Genomic DNA, 20,139 nt, shown 5'->3' with positions numbered 1-20,139 from the left:
CAGTTGGAAAATCCTGGGGGACCCTTTCGTTACCAACATCCTGAGGACCAGATACAAGCTACCAATCACCGTGTCTCCTCTGCTGATGTCAACACCCCAGTCAAGTGTTTATTCTTAGGAACAACATGGCAGTCTCTGTTAGGTCTTTACACATCAGCCCAAGACTTAGCACGAAGAGAACATTTGATGCTCCGGCAGCGGCTAAGTTATTTTTTTGCTGTATCACATTCAAGCGGATGATCAGCAGGTCAGAATCTTTCTGCCATTACATCTCCATCCTTATCTCCGCTGGTCAAGTAGATTGTTTGCGTCAGAGTAGCTCTTTGACCGACTTCCCTCACGACCACGAGTTATTCATTGACGCATCTCTTCAAGGCTGGGATGTCCATCTCAACGGTCAGACCACGTCAGGGTCAGGTGCCGAATAAAAACAACTTAGAATTTCATGTAGTGATCCTAGCAGTACATCATTGGACTTCCCTTCTGAGGAATTCCAGTTTCACAGTTGTATGGATGATTCGCACAACCATGTCTCAGCAGTTGCTGAACCAGATGTTCCAGTTGGCCCCGCCAGTTTCATCTTCACGGCTGGTTCATCTGCATACAGTTTTGAAGGCAAAGGTCTATTCTTCGCATGTAGCTAAGGTTATAGCCTTGGCTCACCAGGTATCGACTAGATCTTTGTATGATGACAAATGGTCCTCCTCGGCTGAAGTCTATAGATCCACTAAAGGTCTCTCCTCAGTTGATAGCTGAGTTTCTTCTTTATCTTTGGAAGTCCAGACAACTTCAAGGCAGTATTATTGGAACATACCTATCAGCTTTGAATTCAGTTCTGGCAGTGAAATGTGACATGGAAGTTTCCAAGGTGCCAGAACTTATTGCTATGCTGAAGGCCTTCAAGGTGGAAGACCAGAAAGTCAAGCTCCACCCTCCAGCTTGGGACTCAAATATTGTTCTATGGCATCTTAGAAGCCCCGCTATGAGCCTTTGGACAAGGCCTCTTTTGAGGGCCTTTCGAGGAAGACAGTGTGTCTCTTAGCCCTGGCCACGGCAGCAAGAATAAGTGAACTTCATGATCTGGATGTCACCCGTATTGGATTGGCTTTATGCATATAGGATTACTATGGGACTTCATTGCTAAGAATCAACTTCCAGGTCAGCCAGACAGGACGTTCTCTCTTCCTCCTCTTTCTTCGATCCTGAGGCCTCACGATGTGGAGGAAGAAGGTCTTTGTCCAGTTAGAGCACTGAAGTTATATGTTTCAAGATCAGCTTCCAGAAGACGCTCTAGGAGAAGGCTTTTGATCCCTTTTTCTTCTTTGGCCAAACGGGAAGTCAACGAGAACAGAATGGGGCTTGGCTTCGTCAGAACATTTTGGCCACCTATTACACTGCGAATCTCCTTCATCCTTCAGCTAATAATCTGCATGAGATTAGAGCGTTGGCTTCCACCATGGCTTGACATAGGAATTGTACTGTCCCCGCCATAATGGAAGGCTGCTTTTGGAAGTCAACCACAGTTTTCGCCAGTCATTATCTGAGGGACTTGGTGGTGGAGGATCTGCAGTCTTTTGGTCCCTTTGTAGTCGCCCAGCAACTCACACGGCAAGCTGTCCATTAAGTAATTACTGCTACTTACCATTGGTCTTGTGGATAACTTTCACCTTTTAGGTACCTTCATTGTCCTTGGGATCCCTTGAGTTACTTGCTATCCCATGTTTTCAGGATGAACTTTTGACTGCTAGTGGCTTATACTGTGGACGAAGTTTTCTGGGATGGTCCTTTTGGAGCCCGACACAATCATCCATCTGTCAAATCCACATACATAAGACCTATGGTAGTGTAAGTTCAAAATGTATTAAAATCTAAATATTTTAGATATTTAAATACTTACCTTACCACAGGGCGGTAACTCCCTCCCAACGCTGGACACTCCTCCCCACTCTGGGCTCTATGGCCCAAGTTTTCAGTAAAAGTGAATTTTGGATGGCCCGTGCCTGCATGGGTACAGAGATCACGTCACTTCAGTGCCTACACATTCATTGATACATGACTTAGCGAATGAATGGCGAATCAATGACTGTTTGATCTCATTTAGCGAAGCTTAGGGTAATATGCATAAGACCTATGGTAAGGTAAGCATTTAAATATACTGAACATCATTGAAAACGCACCACCTGTAAATTTTGAAATAAGGCAATAGAATCTTTTGGAAATGGAAAATTAATGGTGGGAATTTTGATAATAACACACTAGATCGTAAATAACGCTCTACAGTAAAAAACGGATCGTTCGAACACATCATCGAACACATCACATGAAAACAACAAAATTCATGCACATCACACACGAAGGGCACAAATTGCATGCAGAAAGCATGCTGTTCAGGGGTATAAATGACCTTCGGCACAAAACCGTTCTCATTTTCGCAGTACTTTCGTAAGTAAAGTTTTTTCGCCATGCCAAGATTGTCACCAGAGGAACGAGAACAGGCCTTGGGTATGTTGCAGGTCGGCGCTTCAAGCAGAAACATTGCACGACAATTTGGGTGTCATCATTCGACCATTCTGAGGCTTGCTAACAGATACCAACAAACAGGAACCAGCAGGGACCGGCAACGCCCAGGTCAGGCACGTGTTACCACCCCTCGTCAAGATCGAGACATTGTACGGCGCCATATTCGGGATCGAACCTTGCCCGCTGCCAGAACCGCCAACGCTGTCCAGGGTCAACGTGGTTTGATCAGCGCTTCCGCCGTCTCCGTGCGGCAGGGTTACGTTGTCGACGCCCTTACGTTGGACCCATCCTGACTGACAGGCATCGCCGTGAACGCCGACAATGGGCTGAACAGCATCATGTGTGGTTGTTACGACGTTGGCTTGGTGTGGTGTTCTCCGACGAGTCACGTTTTCACTTGCGAAATGCTGACGGGCGTCTACGGGTATGGCGTCGACGGGGTGAACGTTATCATCAGGATTGTGTTGTGCAAACCGATCGGTGGGGTGGAGGCAGCATTATGGTGTGGGGAGGGATAAGTTATCACCACAGAACCGCTCTGATTGTTTGTCGTGGCAGAGTGAATGCCGTTTACTACCGTGACAACATTTCTTCAGAACAACGTCGTTCCCTTCTTTCACCAGCATCAAGATCTGCACACATTTCAACATGACAATGCACGAGCCCACACTGCACGTGTTTCGATACAGTATCTGGCTAACAACAACATTCCTCTACTTCATTGGCCTGCATTGTCACCAGATTTGTCACCCATCGAACACTTGTGGGGTTACATCGGCCAACGCCTCGCACGTTGTCCACAGATCAACAACCTTAGGGAACTCGACAATGCCTTGCAGCAAGAGTGGAATGCAGTGCCTCAGGACTTTATTCAGAGACTTATCCGTTTAATGAGGAGACGTTGCACAGCTTGTGTTGCTGCTAACGGGGGTCATACACGCTACTGACTTTCCATTTTGACCCCATCTTTATTTCATTGTCAGCTGCATTAAATCTTCACTGTTTTGCTTGATTGTTTTTCGCTTCTTTTCTTTATCAAACATTGGTCTACACAAATATGTAAAATTTACATAGATTGCTCACTTCTGCTCTTAGAAATCCACAATTTTAGGGGTGGTGCGTTTTCAATGATGTTCAGCATCTTTAGATTTTAATAATATTGGAGCACAATACAGCCATCACCATTAACATAGAACCTTCTCGTAGTGTCCCGGAAGTATGCACAACTATCAAAACACATACTCATAGGGAGGTAACTCTGAAGCATTACCTCAAAGCCTGCTACCAAAGTACGAAAAGCACTGAACATTTATGATACGAAATGTGACCCATAATGACAATCAACTCAAAACTCTAAACATTGTGACCCAGTAATAATTATCACTTAATCAGTAATACAATTTTCAGAAAATACATTCTCGTAACACATTTTCTAGAGTAATACTTTGTAGCTCACCAAGCTGGAAGGTCATTCAAAAACTCCAGTCAAAATTTACATCTCTGCCTCAAAATGTTTGCTTTACAGTGTTACCAGTTTGACTTATGGATCATAAGTTTGGGGATTCTTTTCATTGCCCAATGACGAAAATATACACACTGAATTCTATAAAGTGTCTTGTGGCTTGAGTAGAAATACTCCAAATAATTTTGTAAATTCTGTTTTGACTAGAATACTGTCAAAGCGTCCTATTATTCAAAGAGTGTAAAATTCTGGCTCAGATCATTAACTCAAGAAAATATCTTGATCCTGAAGAAAGCTTATTTTTTCCAGTATAAATAGGCTGTATACTGTGTCAATCTCATCCGAGATATATAAAAGTAAGTTAACCCATGGAATGTGGACTTTATTTCTTGTAGCGGTAAAAAACTGCAAAACAATAGTTCTTTAAATAGTTTCTACATACATATTCCTCATGAACTGAATAATATACACACTGCCTTTGGCCACTTTAAACCATATGAAATAATAGACAATGCGTACATCACTCTTTTTCCAAACCCATATGTTGAACATGTGGTGTGCATACATATTACAAAATTACCCAGTTGTAAATCAGTATAATGTTCTTAATTACCAATGCATTACAACTGTTTACACCAGTCTGATACATTTTGTTTACATAAATGTGTTGAACGGAAAGGCATACGCAAATCAGTGAAAGTGACGATGATGGTCAAACAATAATAAACAGATATTGCGCATATTAGGACGGGTAAATTGTACTTTATAATTCTAATTCGTATATTATCAAGATACGTGAGTATGGTCGTTGGAATGCTTTACTTACTCTATGCAAGCCATAAGTTTAGCCTTTTGGACATGCGTTTAGGAGAACTGGCTCCCAAACAGAAACTCGATGAGACCATGCAGTCTGGCCGATCACTTTTATCTCTCACCTAGAGAGTTTCAAAACATTAACATATGGAAAAGAAAAAGAAAAGACGTGAAAGTAAAATGCAAAAAGATCAGAGACTAGAATGAGCAACAGAACAGGTTGAGAAAATGGTAGTGCTTGCTAGGCACTCAAGGTTAAATCATTGGGGTTTTTTCTTACGGATAATCAGAGGTTTGGATTCAGCAGAGTGTTGGATGTCCTGATTTATTCTTACATTAATTTAGGCAAAGATGTGACAAAATGAGAATCAAGACTGTTATGAAAACTTTCAATCGTGCTCTAAACTTGAACTGTTCTTTGCTGTAAAATTGGTATAGAAAAACGAGGTGAAGCTCAACCAACAACTTGAGACCTTGCATCATTGAGACCTTGCGGGATGAACATGTGGAGCTCAAAGATCCACTTCAACTCTGTTGAGAAGCGGAGTTTAGTGGTGGTCTCCCGCTCAGGGTTTGCTTTGAGCTCAGTGACAATGGTGTATCGTAGATCATTCTTTAGATGATTGGGGAGATTGAAATGCTGGGTGACGGGTTTGTCCCTCTTGTCGGTGATGTCTGCAAAGTGTTCCGAAAGTCTGATTCTGAAGACCTTTTTTGTTTCACCTACATATTGTTTGTCGCAGGAGTTGCAAGTGAGCAGGTATATTACATTGTGACTTTGGCAATTGTGTTCACAGGTCGGATATTTGCAGCTTGTGTGAGTACTGAAAAAGTACCGTGAGGAGTTGATATTTCTGCATACTTTGCAGTAATAATTGTTGCATAGATCATCTACAAATTGGACTGATCTGTTCGTGACCTGCAAGCTCTGCTGCAAGTCATGAATGAGCTGTGGTCTGAAGTAGATACATGTCATCTTTGATTCTTCTTGACCTGTCCATGGCTTTCAATACTGTTAATCATATCCAGCTCATCAACACCCTTGTGGTTCATATGAAGGGACTGCTCTTCAGTTCTTATAATTATAAATCAATCAAAGACAACAGGTCATCAAATCAAGGGAGAGCAATCAGATCCCTTTGGACCAGCCCCTAGTGTTCCAACAAGATATGTCCTGTGAAAGTCCTGGGGTAGAATAGGCCTTCAGCAACCCATGCTTGCCATAAAAGGCCACAACACTTGTCGTAAGAGGCAACTAATGGGATCAGGTGGTCAGGCTTGCTGACTTGGTTGGCACATGTCATTTGTTCCCAATTGTGCAGATTGATGCTAATGTTGTTGATGAGTGGATTGTCTGATCCAGACTTGAATATTTACAGACCGCCGCCATATAGCTGGAATATTGCTGAGTCCGGTGTAAAACTAAGTTTGCTCACTCACTCACTCACTCACTCCAAAAGGATCTGTCCTCAGCCCTGTGCTGTTTTTCATCTATACAAACAATCTTGCTCATATCACAGATCACCATGGGATGAAACACCAGTGTTGTGATGATTAATCCCTGCTCATTGATAGTTTTTGCCCAAGCAACATAAGTCAAACTTTGGATCGCACAACAGCCGGTATATAGGATATAAGGGCTTGGATGACTGGTAGGAAACTCAGACTTAATGACAACAACACTGAGGCTATGCTGACAGTCTAAGCATCAACTTCTGTCAGTGGACGAAGCTTATGTTAGTACTGGACAAGCTGAAATCCATTTCTTGGAGGAAGCTAAGAGTTTAGTGTCTATTTAGACTCATAGCTCACCATGGAGAAGCAGGTTGACAGTCTCTGCAGGACATGTTACTTTCACTTATGATGCATCGGCCAGATTCAGCATCTTCTAACCACTGAAACCAAAAAAACTTGGTTCAATCCTTTGTCTTTTCACTAGACTATGCCAATAGCCTCCTTTTTGGAATCAAGAAATCATTGTTACAAAGGCTGCAGAAAGTACAGGACATTGCAGCATGGATGGTGTCAAGAGTGTACAAATTCTCTCCAATTACTCCAATTTCTAATCACTACACTGGCTCTCTGTAGAAACCAGACTGAAATTAAGAGTTCTGTGCCTGATGTACAAGTGCTACCATGGATTGTCTTCATGATACCTATCCTGTCTACTCATTCACCACCAATCCCTGCAATGTTCACTGTGCCCAGATAATCTCCACCTTCTGTCTGTACTTCACTCCAGCTTCACAAGCTTTGGTGATAAGTCATTCTGTGTTCATGCCCCAAGACATTAAAGTCTCTCCTCATTTGACTCTTTCATATCCCACCTAAAGACCTTCGTATTCTGTGTACACTATAACTTTTGAACTATGTGCCGTTTTGAGCATGCACAAGTATATGGAACCTAGGGGAATACAAAACTACATTATTATACAATTTTTTTACAGATTGAGATAGAAATGCAGCAGAGAGGGTTTGGGTGATCCTGGCACAGTCAGGCTGGTCAAGCTCATCATCAGCTCAGGGCCCTCGCCCCCTCTACACGCAGCCCAGACAGCGAATGGGACTTCTCCCAGGAAACACTGCCTAGTTGAACCCACCAAGAACTTTCCGGAGAATATGGAGGCTCCCCAACACTGCAGCCTTCTGCATTACCCAGATTGTCAGAAGGGCTGTGCTCCCGGTGGAGAACCCGGGCACTCTCCTCATCTGCGCCAAGAGATCAGGAGGTACGAAACCAAGGGCACCCAGAACAATGGGGAGCCTGACGACAGTGTACTTGGGATGCAAGCGAGACATTTCAAAGGCGAGGTCCGCATATTTATCATGCTTTTCCTGAATCTTGCCAATCACATTGCTGTCAAAAGGGACTGAAAATTCTATGATATAAATAATTTCATTGGTTTTATCAAAAAGGACAAGATCAGGTTTGTTGGCTGGAATTCGTCTCAGGCTGTATATTGGCCTATTCCAGAGAAGTTTATAGCTGCCATTTTCCAGGACGCCCTGGACATGCTCAGAGTCATACCATGGATGGACCTCGGAGTCAAAGCCACAGGCATGGCGGAGACGATAATAAAAGCAGCGAGCCATGCCATCATGTCTTTTAAGATATGCAGTTTGTGCCAAGGAAGGGCATCCACTGACAAGGTGTTGGACAGTCTCTGTAAACTGATTGCAAAGACGACATTTCATATTGATGTTTTCTTTAACAATCACATTCTGGCGATTGCGAGTGGGAAGTGACTGGTCCTGAGCAGCAACAAGGAAGCCCTCAGTTTCACATTTGAGACCAGCCGACTTCATCCAGGCGAAGGAATCGGTTGGATTGCTGTTCTGTTCCACACACTGCATATACACACGATGCAGTGGCTTCTCAGACAGCTTCTCCACAAAGGACCGACTCTGGGCAGACTTGGTGAAAGACTTCACCTGGTTTACTCCCATCACTGTACCGTCCAGCAGTACATCGCCATCAACAAAATCAACTTCAAATTTAAAATTGTGTCCAACAACCTTGGCACACTTAAAGTAGCTGTGGAATTCCTTGCTTTCATCATGAGTCTTGACGTGCATCACCAGAGGATCATCTGATAAATAAATATGTGCAAAAGTACACAATAAAATTCTGTCATGAAGAGCTTCCACATTAATCAAACCCCGACCTCCAGAATTGATTGGCACATATAAACGATTAAGAGAGGAACGAGGGTGGTGTGCTCTGTTATCAGACATGATCCTTCTGGTCAGGCGGTCAAGGCTCTGGATGTCTTGTTTTGTCCAATCAACTACTCCAAAGGAGTAGGAGAGGACTTGCACAGCAAAAGTATTGGTGGCTTTGACTTTGTTTCGAGCATTTAGCTCTGAACTCCAGATTTTCTTTAAACAAGATTTATACTCGGCCCGAAGTTTATCTTGAATCAGGGCATTCTGGAGCTTGTCTACAACTTGCATTCCAAGATAGGTGTAGGCCTGATCTTCCACAAGATGCTCAATAACTCCTCCCCCTTGTAACTTGACCGATCCATCATTAGTTACCTTGCCACGTTTCAGATGAAGAGTATTACATATGTCGATCCCAAATGTCATGCCAATATCATTAGAAAAGGACTCGACAAGGAGAACCTGTTCTTTCAAATTGGTCTCTCCTTTGGCAAGGAGCTCGATGTCATCCATATAGAGGAGATGAGTGAGAGGTGTTGGGGATCTGTGCTGAGGAGGTCCGGGATGGTACTCTTCCTCCCCACTGAGCAGGAAACTCGAAGGATTTAGAGACAGACAAAAAAGCAATGGACTGAAGGAGTCCCCCTGAAATATTCCCCTTCTGATTGGAATAGATTCCGATGTCTGCACCTCTCCTTGCGAGTACATCTCAAGTTGAGTCGACCAGCAACTCATTAAAGACTTGAGTAAATCAAGTAGTCGCTCAGGGAGGTCAATACACTGAAGAGACTTCAGAATCCATTCGTGAGGGACAAAGTCGTATGCCTTTTTGTAGTCTATCCAGCACATGGAGAAGTTGCGGTGGTATGTTTTAGCCTCTTCCAAAATCATTTTCTGTACAAGAAGTTGATCCTTGCACCCCCAACACCCCTTTCTCGCCCCCTTCTGCTCTCTGTAAATTTTCTCATTGGAAGAGCAGTAACATGACACGAGGTTTGACAAACACCCTGTGAATAATTTGTATAGAGTATTTAGACATGTGATAGGGCGGAAGTTTTTCGGATCAGTCAAGCCTCCTTTTTTGGGAAGGAGTATTGTGCGACCTTTGCAGAACCATGGAGGAACATCACCTGTATCCACAAGAGAATTGAAACAGTGAAGGAGTGGTGCTTGGACACAGGGAAACAGTTTCCAATACCGGTTTCGAATGCCATCAGGCCCTGGAGCTGTATTAGATTTGGACTTCTTTATAACAGTCTTCAGGCAATCTGGTGAGATGTAACAGACAAATGACCTAGTTACTTTCTCATGCATTGCATGGTCATAATCACTGACCCATGGTGCCTCCAGGTTATAGTTGCCGGGTACAGACCACAACTGTTTCCAGAACCTTTCACTGGCAGCCATGGGAGGCCGTTTATCATGCTCATCAACACCACTTGTCTTGAGTTGCCTGTAAAATTGCTTTTCATTATTTTTGAAAAGTTTATTTTGTTTGATAAATTTGTTTCTCTTTTCCCATTTTTTCTTTCTTTCAGTCCAAATTTTTATTTTTGCCTTAAGGGAATCGACAATTTGGAGAAGTACCTTTTCTTTTGTTGTCTTGTACTTTAATTTTATTTTTCTCCAAATTGCCTTTTGTCGTTTAGACATGGGATTCCCTGATGATCTTAATTTCAGGCACAGCTCTATCCAGGAAATGTATTTCCTAGTTTCTGTTAATTTGACTTGAAACCGGTTTTTTCTTGGTTTATTGATTTTAGTATTAGAGGACTTTTCTTTGGAAACTGTGTGAAGTTCCTCCAAGGTTCGAGCGGCGGCATAGACACAACAATTTACTTCATGTAATGAACAGTCCACAGGAAGTTTTGAAGAGATATTTTCATTATTATTATTATTATTATTATGTTTTACAGATTAAAAATTGAAATGCAGCAGAGAGGGTTCGGGTGATCCTGGCACAGTCAGGCTGGTCAAGCTCATCATCAGCTCAGGGCCCTCGCCCCCTCTACACGCAGCCCAGACAGCGAATGGGACTTCTCCCAGGAAACACTGCCTAGTCGAACCCACCAAGAACTTTTCGGAGAATATGAAGGCTCCCCAACACTGCAGCCTTCTGCATTACCCAGATTGTCAGAAGGGCTGTGCTCCCGGTGGAGAACCCGGGCACTCTCCTCATCTGCGCCAAGAGATCAGGAGGTACCAAACCAAGGGCACCGAGAACAATGGGGAGCCTGACGACAGTGTACTTGGGATGCAAGCGAGACATTTCAAAGGCGAGGTCCGCATATTTATCATGCTTTTCCTGAATCTTGCCAATCACATTGCTGTCAAAAGGGACAGAAAATTCAATGATATAAATAATTTCATTGGCTTTATCAAAAAGGACAAGATCAGGTTTGTTGGCTGGAATTCGTCTCAGGCTGTATATTGGCCTATTCCAGAGAAGTTTGTAGTTGTCATTTTCCAGGACGCCCTGGACATGCTCAGCGTCGTACCATGGATGGACCTCGGAGTCAAAGCCACAGGCATGGCGGAGACGATAATAAAAGCAGCGAGCCATGCCATCATGTCTTTTAAGATATGCTGTTTGTGCCAAGGAAGGGCATCCACTAACAAGGTGTTGGACAGTCTCTGTAAATTGATTGCAAAGACGTTATTATTATTATTATTATTATTATTATTACCTTTGAAATAATGTCTTAGATACACTAATATTCTCAATGTACATGTATTAATATACACCACTCATGTTACTATTGTACTTAATCATGCTCTGTACTTGTATAATGGGCTGGTGGCCTATTTACTTGCGTAATAAGCCATTCTCAGTAGCATGTTATATCTTTCTGAAAGAATTTGTCAAATTGTTTAAACCTCTATTCTCATATTTTTTTTACTCCGCATATTTTTTTTTCTCTGCTATTGGACCTCAACTGACTGGCATTTGTGAAATCTTGGGAAAATTCTGAAAATCAATATTCCAGCTGTGTTAAACCAGGGATATTCTACAACAGGGATAGGTCACTCGCTTGCTTTCTTTACCATTTGTACTAATTAATGTGTGCCTCGTCATGCTCCAAATGCACACAGTGACTTAGCTCTTTCCCAGTCCATCTTCAGTTGTGTTTAACCAGGGAGTCTATACAGAGTATACGTTGTAGATTATCCCTGGTTTAACAGAACTTCAGCCAGTTTATTGTATCAGTCGGAATTTTACAGTGAATGAATGAATTATAGTAAGAATTTAAAAAAAAGAATTATGTGAATGAAAAAACGAAATAAAGAAAAGAAATAAGTACATAATTATGTGAATGAATGAAAGAATAAATGATACACGACGGCCCTCCCTCCAAAAACATTTTAAAAAACGCAAAAGTATCGCAAGAACACGTAAACATCAGCTGTCCTTTTAAAAATATACTTTGGTACATTTTTGTTTACATTAATAATTAATTCAGATATCTTATTGCATGTGGGGAATGGAATGGACATTAACAAAATGTTTACTGACTCTGTCACACTGCCTTCAAAAATAAAGTGCAAAACTGTCACAAAGTGTTCTAAAACACTGTCCAGTTTTGTCAAATAATAAGATCAACAAGAAAGAAAGAAGTTGTGGAACTGTAAACCTCAGGCATCAATGGTGAATCAGATCAGATCGGCAATATGTCAAATTTTTCTCACACCTCAAATATACAATAACATTTTGTTTTAAATATTGGAACTATCACTATTACTTGCAAACACATTTCACCTGATGGTATATTCCCCTCATATGAATTAAAGGTGTATGTGAAAGATGTGTTTGAGGAAGTAACTAGGAATACTCAAACAACAGCGTACAGCACTTAAATGGCGAAATGTCACACCTCCAATACACCCTAACAATTTTTAAGTCATAAAACTGTCACTATTACTCGCATATACTTTTCAACGAAAGGTATGTTCTCCTTCTAAAACTTCAATGAATGTGTAAAAAGTTTTTATCAGCACAATTCAGTCTATCTTCACGGTGAAATCTATTTTGAACTTGCATTGTGACAGATAGTAGGGGTCGATTTATAAGTGTTATATACTGATGAGATGTTCTCACACTCACCAAATCCTAATGAACAACCCAAGTGACACACGTCCTTAGTGTTTTGATGGCTAAGTAATCAATTCACATCAAATGCCTTCCAATAGACTAAGAATGAAATCACATTGTCATGCAGAAAACAGTACTGAGGCGACACATACACATGCACAGTGCACAGGTCTCTCCATCCGGATAACTGGATCATTTTTCAATGAAATTCCAGGGGAATAGTTTGGAAATTCACCGTCCAAATCCAGAAGCATGGGATCTGGTTAAGCGAGTACAGTTAATTAATGTAAGTTTCGTTTCACATAAAAATCGTCTGGAAGCCGGGATTTCTGGATATGTTAGGGTCCGAGTAAATGGGGTTGGACTGTATTGCTCAGTTCAGACGTGAGCTGAGATTGAGAAATAGTATTGAAAAACAAAAGCTATAACGAAAGCTGTCATGCAAAATTATATTCTAAATGATAATTGTATTGTAGCATATTAAGAAAGTGACTGAATTAATTATATTCTTCATTAGTTTGTTTGAATAATTAAATATAATCATGTGTTTCTGTGAATAGTGAGTGAATGGTTTATCTTGTCCCATAACATTTACACCTGCATCCCACAGATCTTCTGACTGAGCGGTTCCTTGACTGTAGCAGGGATTCAGATATAAAATTAAATCCCCCCCCCCCAAATATTCCAGCTGTGTGTTACACAGAAGGACGATACATTTTGATCTTCACTGGTGTAGATTGCTACCTCATGGAAATGAATAAGAATCAGTATATTACTTTACAGCAACTGGATGGGAAACTGAAAGCTGCGGTGTCTAAGGTGACCTCCATGGAAACTGAGGTGAGTGATTGCAAGAATCAGTGGCCATATGCATATGCTGGACATAAATTCTAGTCCAGGCATTAGTAAAATGTGTGTCAGGGTGTAACGTTATACCAGTATGCCTATCTCAATTGTAGGTGTCTAAGACATAATGGTGGCAGTTGTATACCAGTATCACAAACGCTTCTGCAGAAACTGTATATTTAGAGAATGGTGAAATACTTTAGAAATATACAACAACCTTTATCTGTACATGACCTGCGAAGGTCCAGGATAGAATAGGCCTTCAGCAGCCCATGCTTGCCATCTAGGCGACTTTGCTTGTAAGTGGTGATTAACATGATTGGGTGGTCAGTCTCGCTGACTTAGTTGACACGTGTCATCTGTTCCCAACTGCACAGATCAATGCTAATGCCATTGATCACTAGATTGTCTGGTCCCAACTCAATTATTTGCAGACCACCACCATATAACTTGAATATTGGAATATTGCTGAGTGCGGCGTGAAACTAAACTCGCTCACTCACTTTATATGTACAGAAGATTTAGAATGGGAACAGACATTTTCAAGAAGTAGTATATACTTATGGGGGTACAAGACCAGTTCAAACTAATTAGTAATTAATATCAATAACAAAGATCTCGACCCCCTTTCAAAAACACCAAACCCCAGATGACACAATCCGTCTCCCATTCACACAAGCTCACAGCTGAAGGGCGACAACCACTGTGGGCTTGTATTCCCTTTACTACACACACATCTAAATGGGGAATCTAAGCCCAAAATGTCTAAGTTGTTCAAAAAAAGACAATCATGCATCAATTCAAATTAAAACTGTTAAGTAATCTAACACTAATGAGTGAGTCATGTCATAATTCCCTTAGAAACTGGGAGATGGTTTTCAGTAACTCTATTCAAAGATGCATTGCGAACATATCAGACCAGGTTCTCACATTGTTTGAACGGGGACGCTCTTTCATTTACCATGATTAAGCCATCTCAAAGTGAGCTAGGGAGCGACCTCCATATGAGAAATCAACACTTCCATTGTTCTCATACAGTCGGATTTAGAACCATCAGTCAGCCTCCCTTGCCGGTGTCTCTCAGATCTATTTTAATCTAACACTATTGAGTGAGTCCCGTCATAATGAGAATTCCCTTCGTCACTGAGAGCTGGTTTCAGTAACTGTATTCAAAGATGTATTGCAAACATCAATAGACCAGGTTCTCACATCATTTGAACGGAGACACTGTCTCATTTACCATGACTTACTCAATTTGAAGTGAGCTAGGGAGCGACCTCCATATGAGACATGTGTCAGTCAGTCAGCCAGCCTCCTTTGCTGGTGTCTACAGTGTCACTATACAGTGAGCCGGTTATTTTCTCTTTACTACACATATATGTCTAAATGGGGAATCGATCGATAACTAGCTCACAGCAGTGCTCTGTGTCACGTTGGCTGAGAGTACAAGGGTGCATGTCTGTGTAACTATATCAGTATACATGTGCTTTGCTAAGAGTAACTATATCAACTATCAAAGACGTCATAATGTTCTCTTATTGAGAGTAAGAAGAAAACTACCCATGTATTTAAATTCGGGTATATACTATTAGCAATGAATTCAGTCAGTACATTAATTTTGTAGACCTTTCCATTAATAACAATAGTCAGTAGATAGTCACCATGCCCTAATTCTTTGAGTTTGTCAAGAATCAGAGGTTCAGGCACCAAATAGATTTGTTTTCAGCTCGCCACAATTCCATTATTAGGCATAAGTGTGAACAAATCTCTAATAGTGTGAATACGCCGGTGGCGGCGCTGTGGCTTGCAGTCAGCTAGTGGGTGTTGGGGCCTCCCCCACCATGTTGATTTCAGTTTAAGCAGTTTAATGTGTATCTTCTATTATGCCGTTTTCGTGATAAATGCCTGTTGGGCTTGTTGAATATGTATACCCTGTTTTATGTACTTTTTTTTTTCTCGTCCTTGCTTATAGAATATGTTTTATAAACCTCTGATCTGATCTCAATCTTCATTTTGTTGTATTTTTCTAGTTCTCCTAGGATCAAACGAAACTCTTCTGAGATTTTATTGTCATTGAGTGTGGTGGAAACATGATCTTCTATCGTGATTAACTTTGATACAGCCAGTATTCTAATTTCATCTTCTTCATCTACGGCTGGATACAGCCCCATTCTGTTTGTCTATAATATAGTTTATAAATTAGTTTTTAATTATATGTCATTTAATTTTTGATTGATATATTTTAAGCTTATAAGGTGAAATTATTGAACAGGAATATACGTGATAAATTTGAATATAGGGTACATCAAATGATAACACCATGGAGGCTCGTTCATGGTGGCCTTGTCTTATTATGATTCGACAAGTTTTATTCTCATGCCTTTTATCCCAAGATATTGAACAGCCATTTAAAAGGTCTTTATAATCGGTGTTTTCTGTGAGATATACATCTATAATTAGTTTTGTGTGTGGTTTTATAGTATAATATTCATCTGAAAAATAATACTGTTGGTAATCATTTATTTCATTAATATCTAACCTAGTATGATTGCTAGCATGTTGCCAGTGTGACCTGGTATTCATAACACTTGTACAGGGTTTGCTACTGAGGGAATATAGGATGCAAAAAGGATGCCGTTGTAAATAATTTTGGAAATGAAGCCATTTTGATTAAAAACGACATAAGGGTTAGTTAGTGTTATTTTAATTACCCATTCAAGATCTGTAAAATCTGCTAGTGGTGTTCATTTGTATACTCTATCTTTATAGTATAAGACGTATCGGGTATCTTCCTCACGAGGTGAGTTGAAATCCTCTGTGCCTCCTAGATCACCAAGTGTTACGTTGTATGCCATTGTTTATATAATACTTTAGAAGATAGTTTCCAACAGTTTTTCTGGTAATGCTTCATGTAGGAACTTCATACCAATAAAACTGACGTGCTCGGTCAGGAAAATCTTGATTAGAGATATAGTGTCTTCCACTGTCACTGTGACGTCTTGCAAACTCTTGTACTCTAGATGGCAAGCATGTATGTGTCACCTCCCATCTGCATGTAAATTGAGCAAATGTTATCCTTGTGTGTTTCAAGCCACCAGAGTTTGATTCCTTTCACGATCTCAATATCACACTGCTGTGGTTCCCCTAGGAAGACTTGCAAGGTCAGCGGGGTACCATCCACTAGGTTTTCTAGGAGGGTAGTCACACCATCGAATTCAGATACCAACTGTAATGCTCTGTTCTCCCCAGGTTTACACAACAGAATGAAGACTGTTCTAATCGAGATTGGTGTGATGATTACACTGTGTCTTTATGATGGGACGTAAGCCACGTGCACGATTCCACTGTTTACGACTTTGTTTATGTAGTGGTCTTTGTTTTCTGTGAAAACATGTGGTGAAAATAGTGTCGTGTTGAGAATCCAGTTGATTTGAGCTGGTAACATCATCCACTTGTCGTCATCAGTGCGTATTAGATGGTATGGTTTGTTTTGCAGAAGGATTTTAGGCCTATCAAAGTCTTCTAAATCAAACAATTTACCACCGAACAATGGGTGTTATCCCCATTCACCCGCGGCAGCAACTTCAACGCATCTGTATGTTGTTTATAAGCTTGAAGTGTATATTTTACCATCTATTCCTGTGTCATCGAACCCTCTGGTATCACCTAGGTCTGATAAACTTGTATTAACACATCGTTTTATTCGCATTCCTGGCCCTTGATTACAAGCCATTTTTGTATGTGCACTGTTATGCTTAGGTATCCTATATTTACAGGATTATTTCTTATATCTAATAGCTCATGGTATGGAATTAGATCTGGTAATTCAGAACCACTGATGCTCTGGCCAGGGGCTATTGCAAGTGATGACAGCCCTACGCTTACGGTTGACTGATCATACTAGCTACATTAGCTAGGACCTCCCCAAATGATTTAAGATGTTTTTTTATCCAGTTTCTGACATCACCATGGGGGGAACCCCCCACACCCCTGGCCAACTGCAAGTCCCCACCTACTGAGACTACAGTAGTAAATATGATGAAGCCTAATGCCGTCAGAACGCTGGCAATGGTGATGTTTTGCTCACGGCACAACATTCGTATCTTGTTGGCGAAAGTTGTATCCTTGTTCAGTATTCTGTCTATTGTTTGTCATATGCAGGTGATCTGAGTTCGAAGCTGTTCACGATTCAAGGAAGCGGATTCCAATCGCATACGTCTCTCGTCTTCTAAATTGCTTAGTCGTTCCGTGATACAACGCTTCATGTCATCATCTTCTGTTTCGCCAAGTTTGAATTTCTCTCACGAGCTATGTGCACGTCGAGTTCGTTAAGTTTCGTCTAGACCGCACAGTTCCCTCACTTGAAATTCAAACCCAGGCAACGGCTTATCCCAGTATTTACTCAACAGTTTTACGATACTATCAGACGCTTCTGTAGCACCGGTGGGGTCCTGCAGACGGCTGACTAAAACAAGTTCAGATCTGGTAGTTTGCAGATCTTGAACTTCACATGGGCGTAAGCCGACTGCAAGTCCTCCCATTTTGGGTTTTACACCACCATAATTATGCATGTTTAGTTTTTCACGAATAAAATCAGTACCACAACGACTCGCTAGAGTTGACAAGGCAAGTGGTTTTCAAGTGCAACTGTGGAATAGGTCAACACCCAGGTTATCCCTAAGACGTAGAGTGCCACTATCATCTATGGTAAAGTTCGAATAGTCTCGGTACATAGGATTGATGTAGTTTTTATCATTTTTTAATTCTTTGTAATAATTGTCTACTGCTGTTTCTAACATTGAGGCTCTTGCTTATGAACCAATAAACAAAGTATCTTCATCGTAATCAGCATTGACTTGCAGTCGGCTGTCCACAGGCCCCCCCACTCCAAAATCATCCATCTCAAAATCACCCATACTTTGACATTATATTATATTATCATAATAATACATAATGTCATACGGTAGAAAGCTAAATCCTTTTCGAAGATTAAGAGAACTGCTAGGAGTCAAAGTCGTGCGCAAGTTGGTTACTATTACAAACAACCCAAGCAAGATAGACCAGAACCAAGTGTTCCCGGTTAGATTCCCAAACTTGGGTGAGAACGACGTCATAGTACCAGGGACGGCACGGTTGGTGTTTATCATCAAGATAAGACTTCGAGCAACAACAAATGGGAGCTTGTGAATAATGTAGGTCGTGCCACATAGAAGACCACCATAAAAATTCACGGCAACGAGGTGCTTAGCATAGACGACAGCGATATATATATTACTGTTACACAGACCTGTGGGAAAGTGAGGGAGAACGAGAAAACATGTATACCAGGGTTTGGGCAGCAGAAAATCAAATAGGTTATGTATCGGGTACGCCTTCACGCAAGATGAGTTACCCAAACTATCACATAGCGAAAAAGCAATCGCTGAAGCGTACAGGAACAGGTTTTGTATCCCACTTGACTTTGAGTTGTTAACCTCACACGCACTGTTTTAACAAGCCGCACTGGGTGATAGGCTTGAATATGAAATCTCTCTTTCAATGATTACAACAAAGTCATGCGTATGCCAAATGGTGACGAGGGTAGTTACGAGCTTGATCTCCTTGGAGTTTGTTATGGATACTAGTCCAGATCTTCCCAGGCAGATTCGAAATTTCTACTCTAGAAAAATGACCATCCTCTACGATAGAATAGTGTGGCACAGGATGATTCAACCTGACAAGAGCGATACAATTTGGAATATCAATTTAAACGTGCCGGCACGATCAATGAAAGGAATATTGATCATATCAGTGGAGGAATACGGTGCGTTTGAAAGAGACAGCGAGAAATTCTTTAATCCAGAAATCACTAGATTAGAAGTGACCATAGAGGGAGTGCCTAATCCGTTATTTAGCCACGGAATGAGAGCGCAGCAACAGTCGCAAGAAAAACAGAAACTACCAGCAATAAAACAAAACTCAGTAGTCAACAACGTGGTCAGTAAATTGGATCTATTCTCCTTGAATATCGGTGATTTACCTAACCAGAAAATATGCATTGTGGTTGGATATGAGATCGACAGATGATAACAGTCTACACGGTAGCGGGCGTCACATTGACAATGGAAGCGAGAGGATAAACATTCAAATAACGAATAAGGCACAAAGAGCTGGGAAATTGAAATTGTATTTATATGTAATTGTGGATGCGCAACTTAATATAGACAATGGGAGATTCGTGCAAGCCATCTACTAGTGGGGACAACCTCCACACCGCTGATAACTATAGGGGTCTGGCGGTCGTGCAATTTCATAACCCCAGGGGTGTGGGACCCCCCACTCTCCCCCACTCACCACATTGCGCTATTATATGCGGGCAGACGGGTTGTGGTAAGACCGTTTTTTGTACTGGATTTGTTTGAGGGGTATTATAGGGAAGTATTTTATAAAATCATTATATTGTGCCCTACTATAAACATGAACAAAACGTACAAGGAAAGAGCCCGGGTCTACTTGTAACACGGAAGGCCATGTCAGTAGACTGTGTTTGTATATATGTTCGAAACCATGTGCTACTTGCGCCGCATCCTTGGCGGTTAAGGGTTCGCCTTCCTTGTAGTGACTGGCTACATCTACAATGGTTAGTGCATACTTGTAGGTTTTACCTCTGACCCATCACGTGGAAGAAACAACAGGTCAGCCTGGTGAACCTGATGAGGGATATGAATACCGAATTTTCTCCTGGGTATATATCTAGATGGTGGTA

At 41.3% G+C, this 20,139-nt stretch overlaps 1 protein-coding gene across 1 annotated transcript in view; it reads left to right on the top strand.

The window, feature by feature from the left end:
- Positions 1-20,139, top strand: part of LOC137296913 (ankyrin repeat domain-containing protein 26-like) — a 523,769-nt gene that overhangs the window by 255,662 nt on the left and 247,968 nt on the right. The window contains exon 27 of the mRNA XM_067828810.1: positions 13,332-13,388. Within this exon, the coding sequence (XP_067684911.1) occupies positions 13,332-13,388 (57 nt within the window). The remainder of the gene's footprint in view (positions 1-13,331; positions 13,389-20,139) is intronic.

Source organism: Haliotis asinina, chromosome 9 (assembly GCF_037392515.1).
Source record: "Haliotis asinina isolate JCU_RB_2024 chromosome 9, JCU_Hal_asi_v2, whole genome shotgun sequence".
Taxonomy (NCBI): Eukaryota; Metazoa; Mollusca; class Gastropoda; order Lepetellida; family Haliotidae; genus Haliotis; species Haliotis asinina.
This window is presented reverse-complemented; position numbering and strand designations above follow the sequence as displayed.